This window comes from Oryx dammah, unplaced genomic scaffold (assembly GCF_014754425.2).
Source record: "Oryx dammah isolate SB20612 unplaced genomic scaffold, SCBI_Odam_1.1 HiC_scaffold_15, whole genome shotgun sequence".
Classification (NCBI taxonomy): Eukaryota; Metazoa; Chordata; class Mammalia; order Artiodactyla; family Bovidae; genus Oryx; species Oryx dammah.
Genome location: NW_024070199.1, coordinates 10,966,347 through 10,980,480, shown reverse-complemented (window position 1 = coordinate 10,980,480; position 14,134 = coordinate 10,966,347). Strand labels below are relative to the sequence as shown.

General features: G+C 38.6%; 1 protein-coding gene across 16 annotated transcripts in view; it reads right to left on the bottom strand.

Annotated features, from left to right (window-relative positions):
• The window catches only part of DLG2 (discs large MAGUK scaffold protein 2), a 2,338,778-nt gene that overhangs the window by 595,374 nt on the left and 1,729,270 nt on the right, over positions 1-14,134 (bottom strand). For all 16 annotated transcript variants that reach the window (XM_040255566.1, XM_040255568.1, XM_040255582.1 and 13 more), the window contains 2 exons: positions 9,323-9,467; positions 5,903-6,041 (listed from right to left, as the gene is read on the bottom strand). In XM_040255566.1, coding sequence (XP_040111500.1) covers positions 5,903-6,041; positions 9,323-9,467 — 284 coding nt within the window. The remainder of the gene's footprint in view (positions 1-5,902; positions 6,042-9,322; positions 9,468-14,134) is intronic.

Sequence of the window (14,134 nt, the reverse complement as noted above, 5' to 3'; positions counted from 1 at the left end):
ATAAGTCTGTTCTCTATGTCTGTTTCTCCACTGCTGCCCTGTAAATAAATTCTTCCGTAGCATTTTTCTAGATTCCATATATATGTGTTAGAATACGATATTTATGTTTCTCTTTCTGACTTACTTCACTCTGTATAACAGGCTCGAGGTTCATCCACCTCACTAGACCTGACTCAAATGCATTCCTTTTTGAGGCTGAGTAATATTCCATTGTGTATATGCACCACAACATCTTCATCCATTCATCTGTCGATGGCCATCTAGGTTGCTTCCACGTTCTAGCTATTGTAAATAGTGCTGCAATGAACAACGGGATACATGTGTCTTTTTCAATTTTGGTTTCCTCAGGGTACATGCCGAGGAGTGGGATTGCTGGGTCATATGGGCTTCCCTAACAGCTCAGTTGGTAAAGAATCCACCTGCAATGCAGGAGACCCTGGTTCAGTTCCAGGGTCGGGAAGATCCCCTGGAGAAGGGAAAGGCTACCCACTCCAGTTTTCTTGGGCTTCCCTTCTCCAATGAGGGAGACCTAGGTTGGGAAGATCCCCTGGACAAGGGAAAGGCTACCCACTCCAGTATTCCGGCCTGTAGAATTCCATGGAATGTAAAGTCCATGGGGTCTCAAAGAGTCAGACATGACTGAGTAACTTTCACTTTCACTTTGATGGTGGTTTTATTCCTAGTGTTTTAAGGAATCTTCATTCCGTCTTCCATAGTGGCTGTATCAATTTACATTCCTACCAACAGTGCCAGAGTGTTCCCTTTTCTCCACACCCTCTCCAGCATTTATTGTTTCTAGACTTTTTGATGATGGCTGTTCTGACTGGTGTGAGGTGATATCTCATTGTAGTTTTGATTTGCATTTCTCTAACAGTGAGTGATGTTGAGCATCTTTTCATGTGTTTGCTAGCCATCTGTATGTCTTCTTGGAGAAATATCTGTTTAGGTCTTTTTCCCACTTTTGGACTGGGTTGCTTGTTTTTCTGGTATTGAGTTGTATGAGCTGCTTGTATATTTTGTAACTTTTGCTTTTTGATCAACCAAATTATGTGGGTAAATATTACAGAGCCAGTTGGAAAGACATCAGGGTACAGTAAGTTGAGAGCCAGGTGAGCTGGGTTTCTAAAAGTGGGAAATATATCCCTCTCAGCTAATTTACGGTCCTGCTTTCATAATGGTATCTATCACATTCATAACTTGGGAGATTAAATACTCTTATTTTGAAAGGGCAGTTTTACTTTGTATCCCCATTTGGTTTCATTTTAATATCAATTATTTGTTTGTATATCCTGAGATTACTTGGCCAGATGGTGATGGTGTGTAATTGGCATCTCTTCTGGGTGACAGAGAAGACTTGGCTCAATAGAGAGGGAATCCATAGTTGTAGGTAATGCACAAAGTTGGCACTGCTCATAAGTAATCACTGATTGATTACATCTTTTTGTAATTGTTACCTTTTTACCTTATCATTAAAAAAGGACCATCAGCTTAGAGAAACAGAAAGAGCACTGAACTGGGTGTTCAAAGATAAGGGTTCTAAATTTGATTCTGTAACTTACAAATTGTGGGGCTTATGGATAGCCAACACATTTTGTTAGACTTTGTGTTTCTTGCCCACCAAATGGAGAAAGATTAGACTCTATATTCATTTATGGCCCTTCCAGCTCTGATAGTCTATAATTCTAGGAGCCAAGAAACCATCTCAGCATCATTGTAATAGCTTTGTTTTCCAAAAATTGAAGACCAGAGTATTTATATAACAATAATTTTGATTTATAAGGGACTCAGCAGGGTTTCTACTAAGAGAATTTTTATCCAAGGCCTTTTTGTTTAGGCTTCCTTTCTCTACATCAATGGAAAAACAAAATTTCCCAGCTTACTCAGGTACACATATCCTGAAACAGCAAAAGAGGTTAAAAAAAAATCCAGGTAAGTCACTGTACCATACTTCTAATCAAAATTCTTTTTAATAAGCCCTATTATATTTCTCCAGAAAAAGTGAATATAAATCAGCAAGATTGAAAATACTTCTCACAACAGATAAAGTAAGATATTATGAACATCTGGAACAAAAGACTACCAATTTGATATAATTATATAGGTAGTTGGAAGGTTCCCATTTCACAGAACTGTTTTCCTATCAGCCCAAGTCACACCATTAAAGATTAATTCTCTTGATTTACTATTTTAGGAAAATAAAAAGTAGACTGCAAATGTAAGCCACTATAGTGCCTTATGGGAGTAATAATTTTAACAAATTTACAGGTGAGAAAATCAAGACTCAGAACATTAAAAGACTTGTTCAGGGTTATCTAGGTGGTAAGTGGTAGGACCATTCTCCTAAAAGAATCATAATCCTCTTTACTCAACATTTTTCCATAGAAAGAAACTGTATGAGATAGTGGGTGGGGGCATGGGAATGAGTACTTTGAACACAGACACGAACTCAAAGTTTGATTCCGCTATTTGTTCGCTGTATGGCATGAGAAAATTACTTAAACTCATTTTTTGTTACCTGCAAAAATCAAGAATAGGATATTATATACATAATATAGGGGTGATAAAGTATATTAAAGGACTTAATGGCGCATAGTAGGAATCTTTTTGTTTTTACTATTCTATATATTTCTAATCTTATGACTAGGTTGTGAATGAAAGGATAGAACCACAAAGATAATTTAAAGGTAGGTAGTTTTCCTTCAGAGTCTTGTATTCAAACTATAACAGATATATTCATTTTATTTTACATTCTTCCTTGAGTATGTGTGCACTACCCCCTACCATGCATGCCCTTCCTCATCCTTTGACTCTCTGATGAAGAGTCTACACATTTTTTTCAAGCTCAAACACAAGTTATCGCCCCTTTAAAACTTTATTTGATGTCACAGGCTGTTCCTGTGTGGCATTCACGGACAACTCAAAAAACGCATTTATAAATATTACCTTAGTGCCAGCTCAGGTGCTGGAGAACTCTGCTAGGGCCACACAAGAGAACTTCATTGAACTGATCTAATTTTGTTTGTTTCTGTTAGTCGTTCCCACACTTTGGGATTTTGCAGAACTTTTACATTTAAAAAATGAGGACTGACCACAAGTTGCCAACGTTGCACTTTCTAGGTAAGGATAAGTGACTGCCATTGATTACCACAAGGGAAGGGAATTTTGACAAAAAATCTCAGGATTAAAACAAGTGAGTATAGGCTTTATGGAAAACTTCACGGGGCGGGGGGTGTCTGCGTGATCAGGGAATAGCCATTGGGGGACCCACTGGTCTCATATATATTTTTGTCCCAATCTGATAGTTCCTAGAGAAGTTGTTTCTTATTTCTTTCTGCATCTCTACCACAGTGCTCACTGTCTAGTGGGAAGTAGTCAATGAATATTCATGAATAAGGTAGCAAATATGCCTCTGAGAAAATATTTACCCCTGAGACCTGTGGCAATGCCTTCCATCACAGAGTACCTGTGAGAACACACAGCCGTGGTGAGGACGGGGGGGGGGGGGGGGGGGGGGTGTGTGTGTGCGTGTGCATGTGCGTGTGCGTGTGAAGTGATACAATTTATTTCACCAGTTTTGCAGGTACCAGCCATTCGGAAGATTTTATGTAAGCTGTGTGATTGTCCTGCCAGAGAACAAAGGAGGAGGCAGGCAAGAAGTAAGATACTAGGCTATATCACTGTAGAAAAAAAAATGAAATCTCTTTCTCTCATACTATCTAAAATATTCCATGTGAACTGACAGATTGAGTATTATTATAATGAGTGTGTGTGTGTGTGTGTGCATGTGTTAGTCACTCAGTTGTATCCAATTCTTTGTGACCCAATAAATTGCAGCCCGCCAGGCTCCTCTGTCCATGGAATTCTCCAGGCAAGAATACTGGAGTGAGTAGCCATTCCCTTCTCCAGGGGATCTTCCTGACCCAGGGATTGAATCCTGGTCTCCTGCATTGCAGGCGGATGCTTGACCATCTCTCCGGTCTCTTTCAAGCTACATATTTCTATGATGAAAACAGTTTCACACAACTTGCTTTTCATTTTTAAAATAAGGAGAAAGTTAACATGTTTCTTCCTAGCCGGAACTTTAAAGCTGGCAAGGCACCCAGTTTTCCTACTTAAAAGCTGTATGACCCCAAGAAAGTTCCCTAATCTCTTTGAGCTTCAATTTCTGCATCTCTAAAATGGGGATGACAGTCCTTCTTTCTGTGTTTCAGAGAGGATTAAAAGGATAGTTTAAGTAAATGAGCAAGCAAAGGGCCTGGATTATGAATGAGGTTTAATAAATTTTAATTCACTATGGGGCCTAGTAAGATAAATGGCATTTTCAAATTAAAATCCTATCAAATATTAGTGATAGGATGAGAGCAAATAGATTACTGCTCTGGTGAACAAAGGTGGCTGTACTTACACAATCTTTAAAGAACCATGAGGATTATCTTTGCGGCAGCCCTCATTTTAATTAAGAGCATAGAGATTAGATATTTCAGCATAGGAAGAGGTTTATATTTGATTTAAACCACAGATGTACATTTGCAGCATCTAAACACTCCATTCCTTGGCTAAAGATGTAACAAGCTACTTCAGCAAACCTGAAATTGCAAAATAAATGGAAAATGCTTAATCATTTAAAAGGAAATAGCAAAGAAATGAAAAGACCAAAGCATACACAGGCACCAGAGAGGAAAGTTTAGCAGCAGGAAGTCTCCTCAATGTTTTTAAAGGCTGAAAAATGACTTCAGTAGACAGGCAGAATACAAAACTAAAGGACCCATCTCTATCGCTTTTACACACAAATACTTCCAGGGAAAAAAGTATATATTTCTATAGGCAAACTCATTTTGGGTAAAAGTATTTCTCAAAGAAAAAAAAAGCAAGTTGCAGAGCCATGTGTAAAATACAAACTTATTTTGTTAAAAACAATGTCAGACTCCACCTACACCTGAGTATGATTTGCACATGTTTGTATGACATCAGGCAACATATGAAAGGTTCAGGCCACAGTGCCACACTGGGAAGCTCAGCGGGTTTGAGGGAGCTTTTTGTTTCTCGAACATCTTTGCATTACCTCACCAAATGCAATGAGCACACATTACTTTGGAACAAAAACACTTCAAAATAAAAAAGAAAAAATGTACATTTCCTATTATTCATACATTCATTCATTCATTCATTCATTCATCATCCAAAATTTATTGAATCCTGACTGGACCATGAAGTAAACTGAGCTGGTCTTCTCTAAAGCATCAGATCTGACTTTTTCAGAAGCATGCCAGCTAAATTGAGTTTTATTTTGTGGGGTAAGCCATGTGGTTCTCTTGCTCTGCCCTAAAATCCTATCTTGTTCCCCTTTGAGATTAATGAGATATATTAAATTCAAACCATTTGGAGTTAATTTCACTCCTTTCCTTTCTACCTGCAGTTATTGCACTCATGGGAGGATTGACTGACTCCCCAAGTTCATTAAATTGTGTGTGGCCAGTGGTGGCAACAACATGGAATTTAGAATAAAAGCAAATGGTTTTTTAGTTCTGACTCTTCTACTCACCAGATACGTAACAGTGGTAGGCTACTTCCTTCTTTTTGAACCTCAGCATTGTTTTCTCTTTGAGTAATAATACCTATCTTACAGTATAGCTGTAACCCTCAATGATGTTAGATATCAAAAAGTCCTATAAATTGCAAAGTGATGGATGTGTGTACATTACAATTTCTCCACGAAGGATTTGTGGTTTTTGCTTCCAACAGAGAACAATGACACATGCTTGTAAGTCTTGGCAGGTTTCCACTTCAGGTGAGACTATAATAAGCTTGAATAGAGCTGAGAAGCAACAGCTACCATGTTAGGAAAATGCAATTCTTTCCTGGGAGAGATTGCAAACCCAATTAACAAACAAACATATCTGACCTGGTATAATCGTCTTCAACAAGCATGTGCTTTGGAATTGGTGAGTACCTTCCTGGAGAGATGGGCGGCAGGGAGGTTTTATATTCTAAAGTGCCATTGTTGCCAGAGAGAAGATGGTTTTCCATCGGTGGAGAATAAGCTAAGGAGTGAAAAAAAAAAAAAAAAGAAATCTGTTATGTGGGTGATTCAATGTGTCATGCTACAGTCCTGTTAAAAATAGAAAGGCTACGCTACATGCTAAGAATTCTGTGATCCTTCGAGATGGGAGTTGCTGTTTGTTTACATTTAATATGTACAAGCACATGATGACCTTTAGGATTGGAAAGATGTAATAACAGTTTTATCTGTAAGACCAGTTCATATAATTAGGTGAAGAGAAAAATGGGAGGAGAGATCCCGCACTCACATTTTTTCAGAACAATGATTAATGTTCTATTGAAATAAAAATGTTAGCTTTCTAATTGCAGGGCTCACATTCTTTTCACATAGTTAATATCAAACCATCAAAAGCAGAAGGCTCTTGGAGCAAGTTACTGTATAAGACTTTAATCCCTAAATACACTATTCTCCCATCCCGGAAAAGCTAAGAACTCTGGCCTTTCTTTTCTGTTCCTCCACCCTAATTCACCCTCCTTTTTGGTGCCTAAAAAGCTAACTGGGTCTCCTGTCCCTGCTCTCTCCCCAGATCCATTTTATACACTGAAAAATGCAGGTCTGATCATGACGTTCTCTGGCTTACACACTCTCCATTGCTAATTAGTGTACTGAATATAAACTTTCCCTTTTATCATTCTTGGAAGACTGACTCATTTTGATATCCCCCTCTTACACATCTCCGATGGTCCCTAAATAAAGCCTGTTCTTCCTAAGACCTGTATTTTTGCTCCACTTTACCAGCTACCTAAAACTTCTGTCTCTTCTCCCATCTCTGATACTGAAATCTTATCCATTTTTTCAAGATACAATTCAAACGCTACCTTCTGCATAAAGATTTTTCTGCTCTTCCAAAGACAGGAGATATCCTTTTCCTCTGAGTGCCTAAAGGACATTTTTCTTTTTACCTCTCTCATGGCATGTACATCCCCTCTCAGTTTGCCAGATCCTGCTGTTACTTATAGACCTGAATTAACCTTCCTTTCAATGAAGGCCAGGACTGTATCTCCTGTGGATCTCACATATTACCTTATAAGGTATTTTGCATGTACTGAAATTACTCTATATATTTCTTGAATTGAATAGCAAATTTTTTTTCCTTTTTTCTTCTGACAGAAAGAAGAAATGTCCTATATGCCCATCAAGAAGAAGCTCACAGAGCCTCAAGACTGATTTTTCTTCATTTGGCTTGAAAAACTCTGAAAGTTAAAACTCTTCAATATGCTAACGTAAGCCTGATCTCGCCTTACTGCTTGCTTGACAAAAAGACATATTCTGACGGAAGTCATTTTACAATCATTAAGAAAACCAATAGCCAACGTAATGGGCAGGTAACAAAATCATTCAACATTTAAGTTTCCCTCAAGAGAAACATCCAAATCTAAAAGAGGTTAAACGACTTGCTTAAGAGCATAGTAGTAATTAATAACAGGACCTGAAGACATTCTGAGTTCTCAATCTCACAACTGGTTGCTCAAGATTTCAGAATGAGCACTTTTACTGATGTGGCCAAAACTGTCCCTTTAACTTACATCAGAAAAAATGAATTGCTTTCAAATCTAGTCCCCAGAGAGACAATCTTCTTGTTGACCTATTAAGAAGAGGGGAGACCATGGGGCTTATGTAGAAATGGACATTGTAAGGATCGAGCATAGCATCTCATTGTTAGTTGTTGCTCAAGAAGCCCCCACCTCCAGCCCGTCTCCACTGTCTTAGTGACTGAAAATTTTATCTGGCGTCCTTGCCAATATATCAAATTCTGATAAAGGTTAGAACTATAAGGATGGTGATTAAGGAGCATGATTTCACCATTTGCGGGCAAGATCCTCTTCCCCAGGAAGAAGAACAGCGCTCTCCCCAGTTTATTTTGCCAGTCTCCTTCTTTTCCACTCTGTTACTATATAGATTTGAACTAGGAAGAGAGACTATTATGGCCTGAGAGCTATTGTGCTTTAGGGGCTTGAGAAAGAGCCTTTAAAAACGTGTTGGCCCTTGGCAGCAACGGAGACACAGACATAGAGAACAGACTTACGGACACAGAGATGGGGGGAAGGAAGGGGTGGGATGGATGGAGAGAGTACCATGGAAATTTATATTAACATATGCAAAACTGATAGCCAATGGGAATTTGCTATATGGCTTAGGGAATTCAAACTGGGGCTCTAACAACCTAGAGAGGTGGCATGGGGTGGGAGGCGGGAGGGAGGTTCAAGAGGGAGGGTTAAAAGCTACACCTATGGCTGATTCATGCTGATGTTTGGCAGAAACCAACACAATTCTGTTAAGCAATTATCCTTCAATTAAAAAATAAGTAAATTTAAACTTTTTAAAAATGAATAACCTATGGAAACTAATGAAAACCTACTGTATAGCATAGGAAACTCTACTCAATGCTCTGCGGTGACCTAAATGGGAAGGGAAACTGAAAAGAGTGGATACATGTGTATGTACAGTTGATTTGCTTTGCTGTGCAGCAGAAACGAATGCAACTTTGTAACGCTGGAATTAAGCTCCAATAAATGGTTACTCTAATCAAAATTTTTTAAAAACGTGTTGCCCCTTGGAATACTACTCAGCCGTGAAAAAGAATGAAATAATGCCATTTGCAGCAACCAGGATGCACCTAGAGATTACCATACAAAGTGAAGTTAAATCAGAAAAAGAAAGACAAATACCACATGACATCATTTATATGGGGAACTGAAGATATGAACCTATCGATGAAACAGAAATAGACTCACAGATATAGAGGAGAGACTTGTGGTTGCCAAGGGGAAGTAGGGGTTAGGGAAGGATAGATAGGGAGTCTGGGATTAGCAGATGCAAACTATTAAATATAGAATGGACAAGCAACAAGTTTCCACTGTATAGCACAAGGAATTATATTCAATAGTTTGTGATAAACCATGATGGAAAAGAATATGAAAAAGAATATATATATATATGAATAACTGAATCATTTTGCTGTACAGCAGAAATTAATACAACATGGTATGTAAACTATACTCCAGTTAAAAAAAAATGTGTTGCTCTTATGTTGTAATCACACTGTCCATAACATACATTATTAAGCCTTTCTGTAATGGTGAACCTGCCAACTCATCAGCTAAGGCCCCCAAGGCAACTGAAGTACAAGATCCCTCTGCGGTATTTCCACAGGCTAAGCAAGAGTGAAGCTGTAAGCAGAAGACCTTGCCAGGTTTTACAGAATTCCAATTTTGAAAACCCGGCCTGCTGTTCAAAGATGACTCGAAGCACGATACTTACAGTGCGTAATATCAGGTGGACCATAAGGATCAGTCATATAAATGGTGGTGGGTTTGCCAACTTTTAGATAAACTACATCTGATGTGTTCTTCAAAATTGCTACCGCCTCCTCATGTGTTACTTCTTCTAAACTGTAGTTGTTTACCTGAAAGTGGGAAAAATTCATTGTTAGAGCCAAATCTATGCAGGTGATTAGCCAGAACTATCCAGGCAAGAAGATATACAAAATTATGAGCTTACGCAAAGAATAAATCATAATTATTACAGTCCAGTATCTATATTATACTTTGACAGAACAGATGGATTAATGGCATTAGCCAAAGCAGGTAAGGTACGATACTAAAAAATAAGGTTGTTTCTGCCTTTTCCTATCAGGACGCAATATATTATATTAGAAATCAGAATACTCTTGTGGAAAACGGAACAAAGAGGTCAAATGTCTTTCTTATGCTATAGTGAAAGTGAAGTCGCTCAGTTGTGTCCAACTCTTTGCGACCTGTGGACTGTAGCCCACCAAGCTCCTCTGTCCATGGGATTCTCCAGGCAAGAATACTGGAGTGGGTTGCCATTTCCTTCTCTCATGCTATAGTGACTGTGATTACAAAAGCAATATACATTCATGGAAGAAAAAAAAAAACAACAGATGAAAATAAAAAGTATCCATAATCTCCCTATATGGATATATACTTTGAATGATTGTGACCATAATACACACAGTGTTTTGGAGTGTGATTTTCAACTTCAAGCGACCATTTGCCTCTATCATGTATGTATTTCAACAAGATGAGTTTTGTTTCTTATAAATCACTGTGCCTTAACATAATGATTTAACTAATCTCTAACGCACATTTAGTTTATTTCGAATGGTGTTGCAATGAACTGTTTTCTATATTTGTGCACCATTCTGGTAATGTCCTCAGGATAAATCATATGAATGAACACTGGACCAAATTAAATGAATATGATAAAGCCTCTGGTGCATGCTTAGCTGCTCAGTCATCTCTGACTCTTTGCGACCCCATGGACTGTAGCCCAACCAGACTTCTTTGTCCATGGAGATTCTCCAGGCAAGAATACTAGAGTGGGTTGCCATGCCCTCCTCCAGGGGATCTTCCCAACTCAGGGATTGGAGCCAGGTCTCTCGCATTACAGGCGGATACTTTACTGTCTGAGCCACCAGGGAATCCCAAGGCCTCTGGTACCTATTTCCAAAGTGCCCTATGGAAACATGAGCCAGTTTCCTCTTATACTGCAGATATATCAGAGCCCCGTGTTCCCACAGCTTCACCAGGCTTGGCTTTTCTCACTTTAAAAATTGTTCCCATCAAAATGTCATTTAACATGAGTCTGTTTTCTAAGGAAAGAGCGCTAATGTTGGAACATAGAGCTTTTCAAATGAACAAGTTCAAGAGTACCTTGTTGCAGCTGGCTTTAACAGCCACTTCTCTCTATTGGAGAGAAAAGCCTGTGATACCAGTGCAATTATTCCTTCATGGTGGTGGCTTACAGTGGGTCTCTGAGGCACCTTCTCTTAAATGGTTTTCAAATATTGAGGCAATATTTTAAATACCTAGGTTATCCTTACTTGACTCCTATTTTTCTTTATATGTAGCAATTCTTTAGTTGGTTTCTGCTGAAATAATGTGTAATTCAAATCAATGTAATATAAATATAAATAAATAAAATAGCTTGGATTCCTGTATATTCTCTGTAGTATCTAATCAACACTTCAGTCATTTAACACCTTGTAGCATTGCTTTTTAGTTTTGCTTCATGTTGTTGCATAAATTCCACGTGCTACTTAATCCTTGGTGGTGCAGCCAGGTCAGGGACACTGGAACAGAATGGAACTGAGCCTGACTGCTGACTGTGAGCGCTCCATTAAGTAGTAAATGTCTCCACTGTTCTCTTCTAGAGAAGTAACATTCTCTTAACTTTTTTGTCCTTCCAATGTCTAGCACTTGTTTATTCATTGATCAAACGTTTGTTACTTACCTATTACGTGTCAGTCACTGTTCTACACGTTAGAGATATAGTGATAAAAAATAAGAATGATAATCATAATTACAGCAGACACAAAGCCTTATTTCATGTCAGGCATTGTTTGAAATTATTTTATATATATAACACAATCAAATCTCTCAATAGCCTATGGACTAGCCATCATAACTACTTTCATTTTACAGATGAGAAAAGGATGTCTCCAAGCGGTTAAAAAAACTTGCCCAAAGTCATTGACCTAATCGTAGTAGAGGCAGAAATCAAAGCCAGATGATTTGGTTCCAGAGACTCTTCACCACTCATCCCTATTGCTTCTTTCAGATGGACACAGTCCCTGCTCCCATGGACTCACATTCTACTAGAACATAGCTGTTTATGAAATGAATGGATAGAAAACTAGACGCATGCAGAGTGGGAATGTTGCGGGACTACAGGCATGGTAAACACAGTTGATAATGGCAGCCTTTAGACAAATAGCAAAAATGACAGTAATAATAATAAGAGCGAACATTTATTTAATACCTGTATGTCATATATCTTGGAAATACTATGTATATATTTTGACGTAAGTTACACAATTTATCCTGGTTATAGCTCCATGGGGCTTTCCTGCTGGTTCAGACAGTAAAGAATCTGCCTGCAATGCAGGAGACCTGGGTTCGATCCCTAGGTCTGGAAGATAGACTGGAGAAGGGAATGGCTACCCAGTCCAGTATAGCTCCATGAGGTAGACATTAATAATTAGACCTACTCTGGGAAAAAACAAATATCTGAAGAGGTTAACACAGCAACAGAGAAGTCACACAGCCTCCAAGTGGCAAAGTTATCAGTTGGATTACAGTCCTGCTGAAAAGACGAAAATGAGATAGCCCTTGAGTGTTGGTTCCTAGGACTTACATTATCTATTCTTTCTTCCTTTGGGAGAGCAGAGTCTCTTTTTAAGTTTGCATATAGAAGCAATGTGAATACCTAAGTGTTATAAAAGCCTGAGCAATCATTACCCCTCTTGCTGAATCCAGTGATGACAACATATTGCATCAGCCAAATTCACTGACAAAGTCAAAAATAAATAAAATGGAAAGTTGCTTGATATATCTGTTTCTTCAAAACCTTTTTATATGTTTGACAAATCACTATTTTTTTAAGGACTACCACTTATACCTGCTGCTGCTAAGTTGCTTCAGTCGTGTCCAACTCTGTGCGACCCCATAGACAGCAGCCCACCAGGCTTCCCCGTCCCTGGGATTCTCCAGGCAAGAAAACTGGAGTGGGTTGCCATTTCCTTCTCCACTTATACCTAGATAATGAATATTTACAAATAATGCTCATATATATATGAACTCATATATGATATGATACCTAGATAATGAATATTTACAAATAATGCCCATATATATGAGCTCATATATAATATGCTCATATATAATGGTTTAAAATGTATAGAAGTGTCTTGTCTTAAAAGATGGTTGCCTAAGGTAGCTCTGAATACTGTGACCATGTACCCTAGAAATATCTATATTGAAAAAGGAGAAGAGGGGAAGAATTTATTGCCATAAACAGAGAAGAGCCAATGGATAAAGACCCTAAAGGCCAGAAACCAACTGGATTAGATTACAAGTGGCACAAAAGCTCTGTTTCTGACAGGGGCTCACTGTCTCTTTCCTCGGGATACAGAAAACACATAGCTCATTAGATTATCAGTGAAAAAGAGATGTGGCCAGCACTTATTAAATTGCACTTCCTCCATCTTTATGTTGAGCCTTGAAACAAGCTAGAAAATGTTATCTTTAAGTGTGTTTTCTGAGAATGACTGCCTTAACAGACTCTCAGACCACCAGGAAGAAATCTTTAGGGCAGAAAACAGAAGCTGAGGAGAGGTTGGAAGTGAGGAGTGAGGAAAGAGAGGATATTGGGGGAAATACTGGTAATTTAAAACAGTAGTAGTTCAGTCACACTCTCTTTGGTGACTGTGAAGTGTTGGAAAGTCTACACTGATTTCCATCATGGGAGAGGTGGTGTGATACTGGAAAAAGAATGTAGGGGTTAAGAGCACACGCTTTTAAGTCACACAAACCAGGACTTGTTGTGGTCCTGATACTACCTAGCTGATTTTGAAAAACTTGTTTAACCTACTTAGCCTCAGTTTTGACATCTGTAAAATAGGTATGAGAAGAATCACTGCCTCAAATGGGTTGCTGATTTCAATATACTGGCCCACGTAAAGTGGCAGGCTCAATAAAGCGCTCATTATTGTTAGCTCCTGTTACTATTGTCATCATCTGTCTCTCTCCTCAGGAAACAGGAATTCTTGGTGAAAATTTTCGCTGAGCATTTTCCTGTAAACATCTGCGAACTGATGAGTTTAATTAGAGTACTGTTGATGAGGCTTCTGTGCGGTCTTTTAAAAAATTCAGAATAGTACAGGATCTGGACCCAAAAAATGCTCTTTTGTGCTGAAGTCTTCAAAATGTTTTTCATGAAAGTGGGTTTATTTGGGTTAATTATATGTGTGCATTATCCTCTGAACTCTCAAGATAAAGGGCCTACAGCTGGAGCTGATTGTACACAGAGAGAAGGGACATTTTACTGATTGGCTGGGTGCTCTTGTCATTGTTTTTCATTGTTTTTTTCCTTTTTTTTTTTTTGCATCAAGTATCTGCCTATCATGGTGAACACTGAGCAACTGGCCTGGTTTCAGAAAAAAAAAATCATGTGCATTTGAATGAAGTGTTTCCAAGGGGTGTGCAACATAGAAGGGACACGTGTGCAGCCTGGCCATGTATTTCAATAGGACAGAGGACCGAGGCCAAG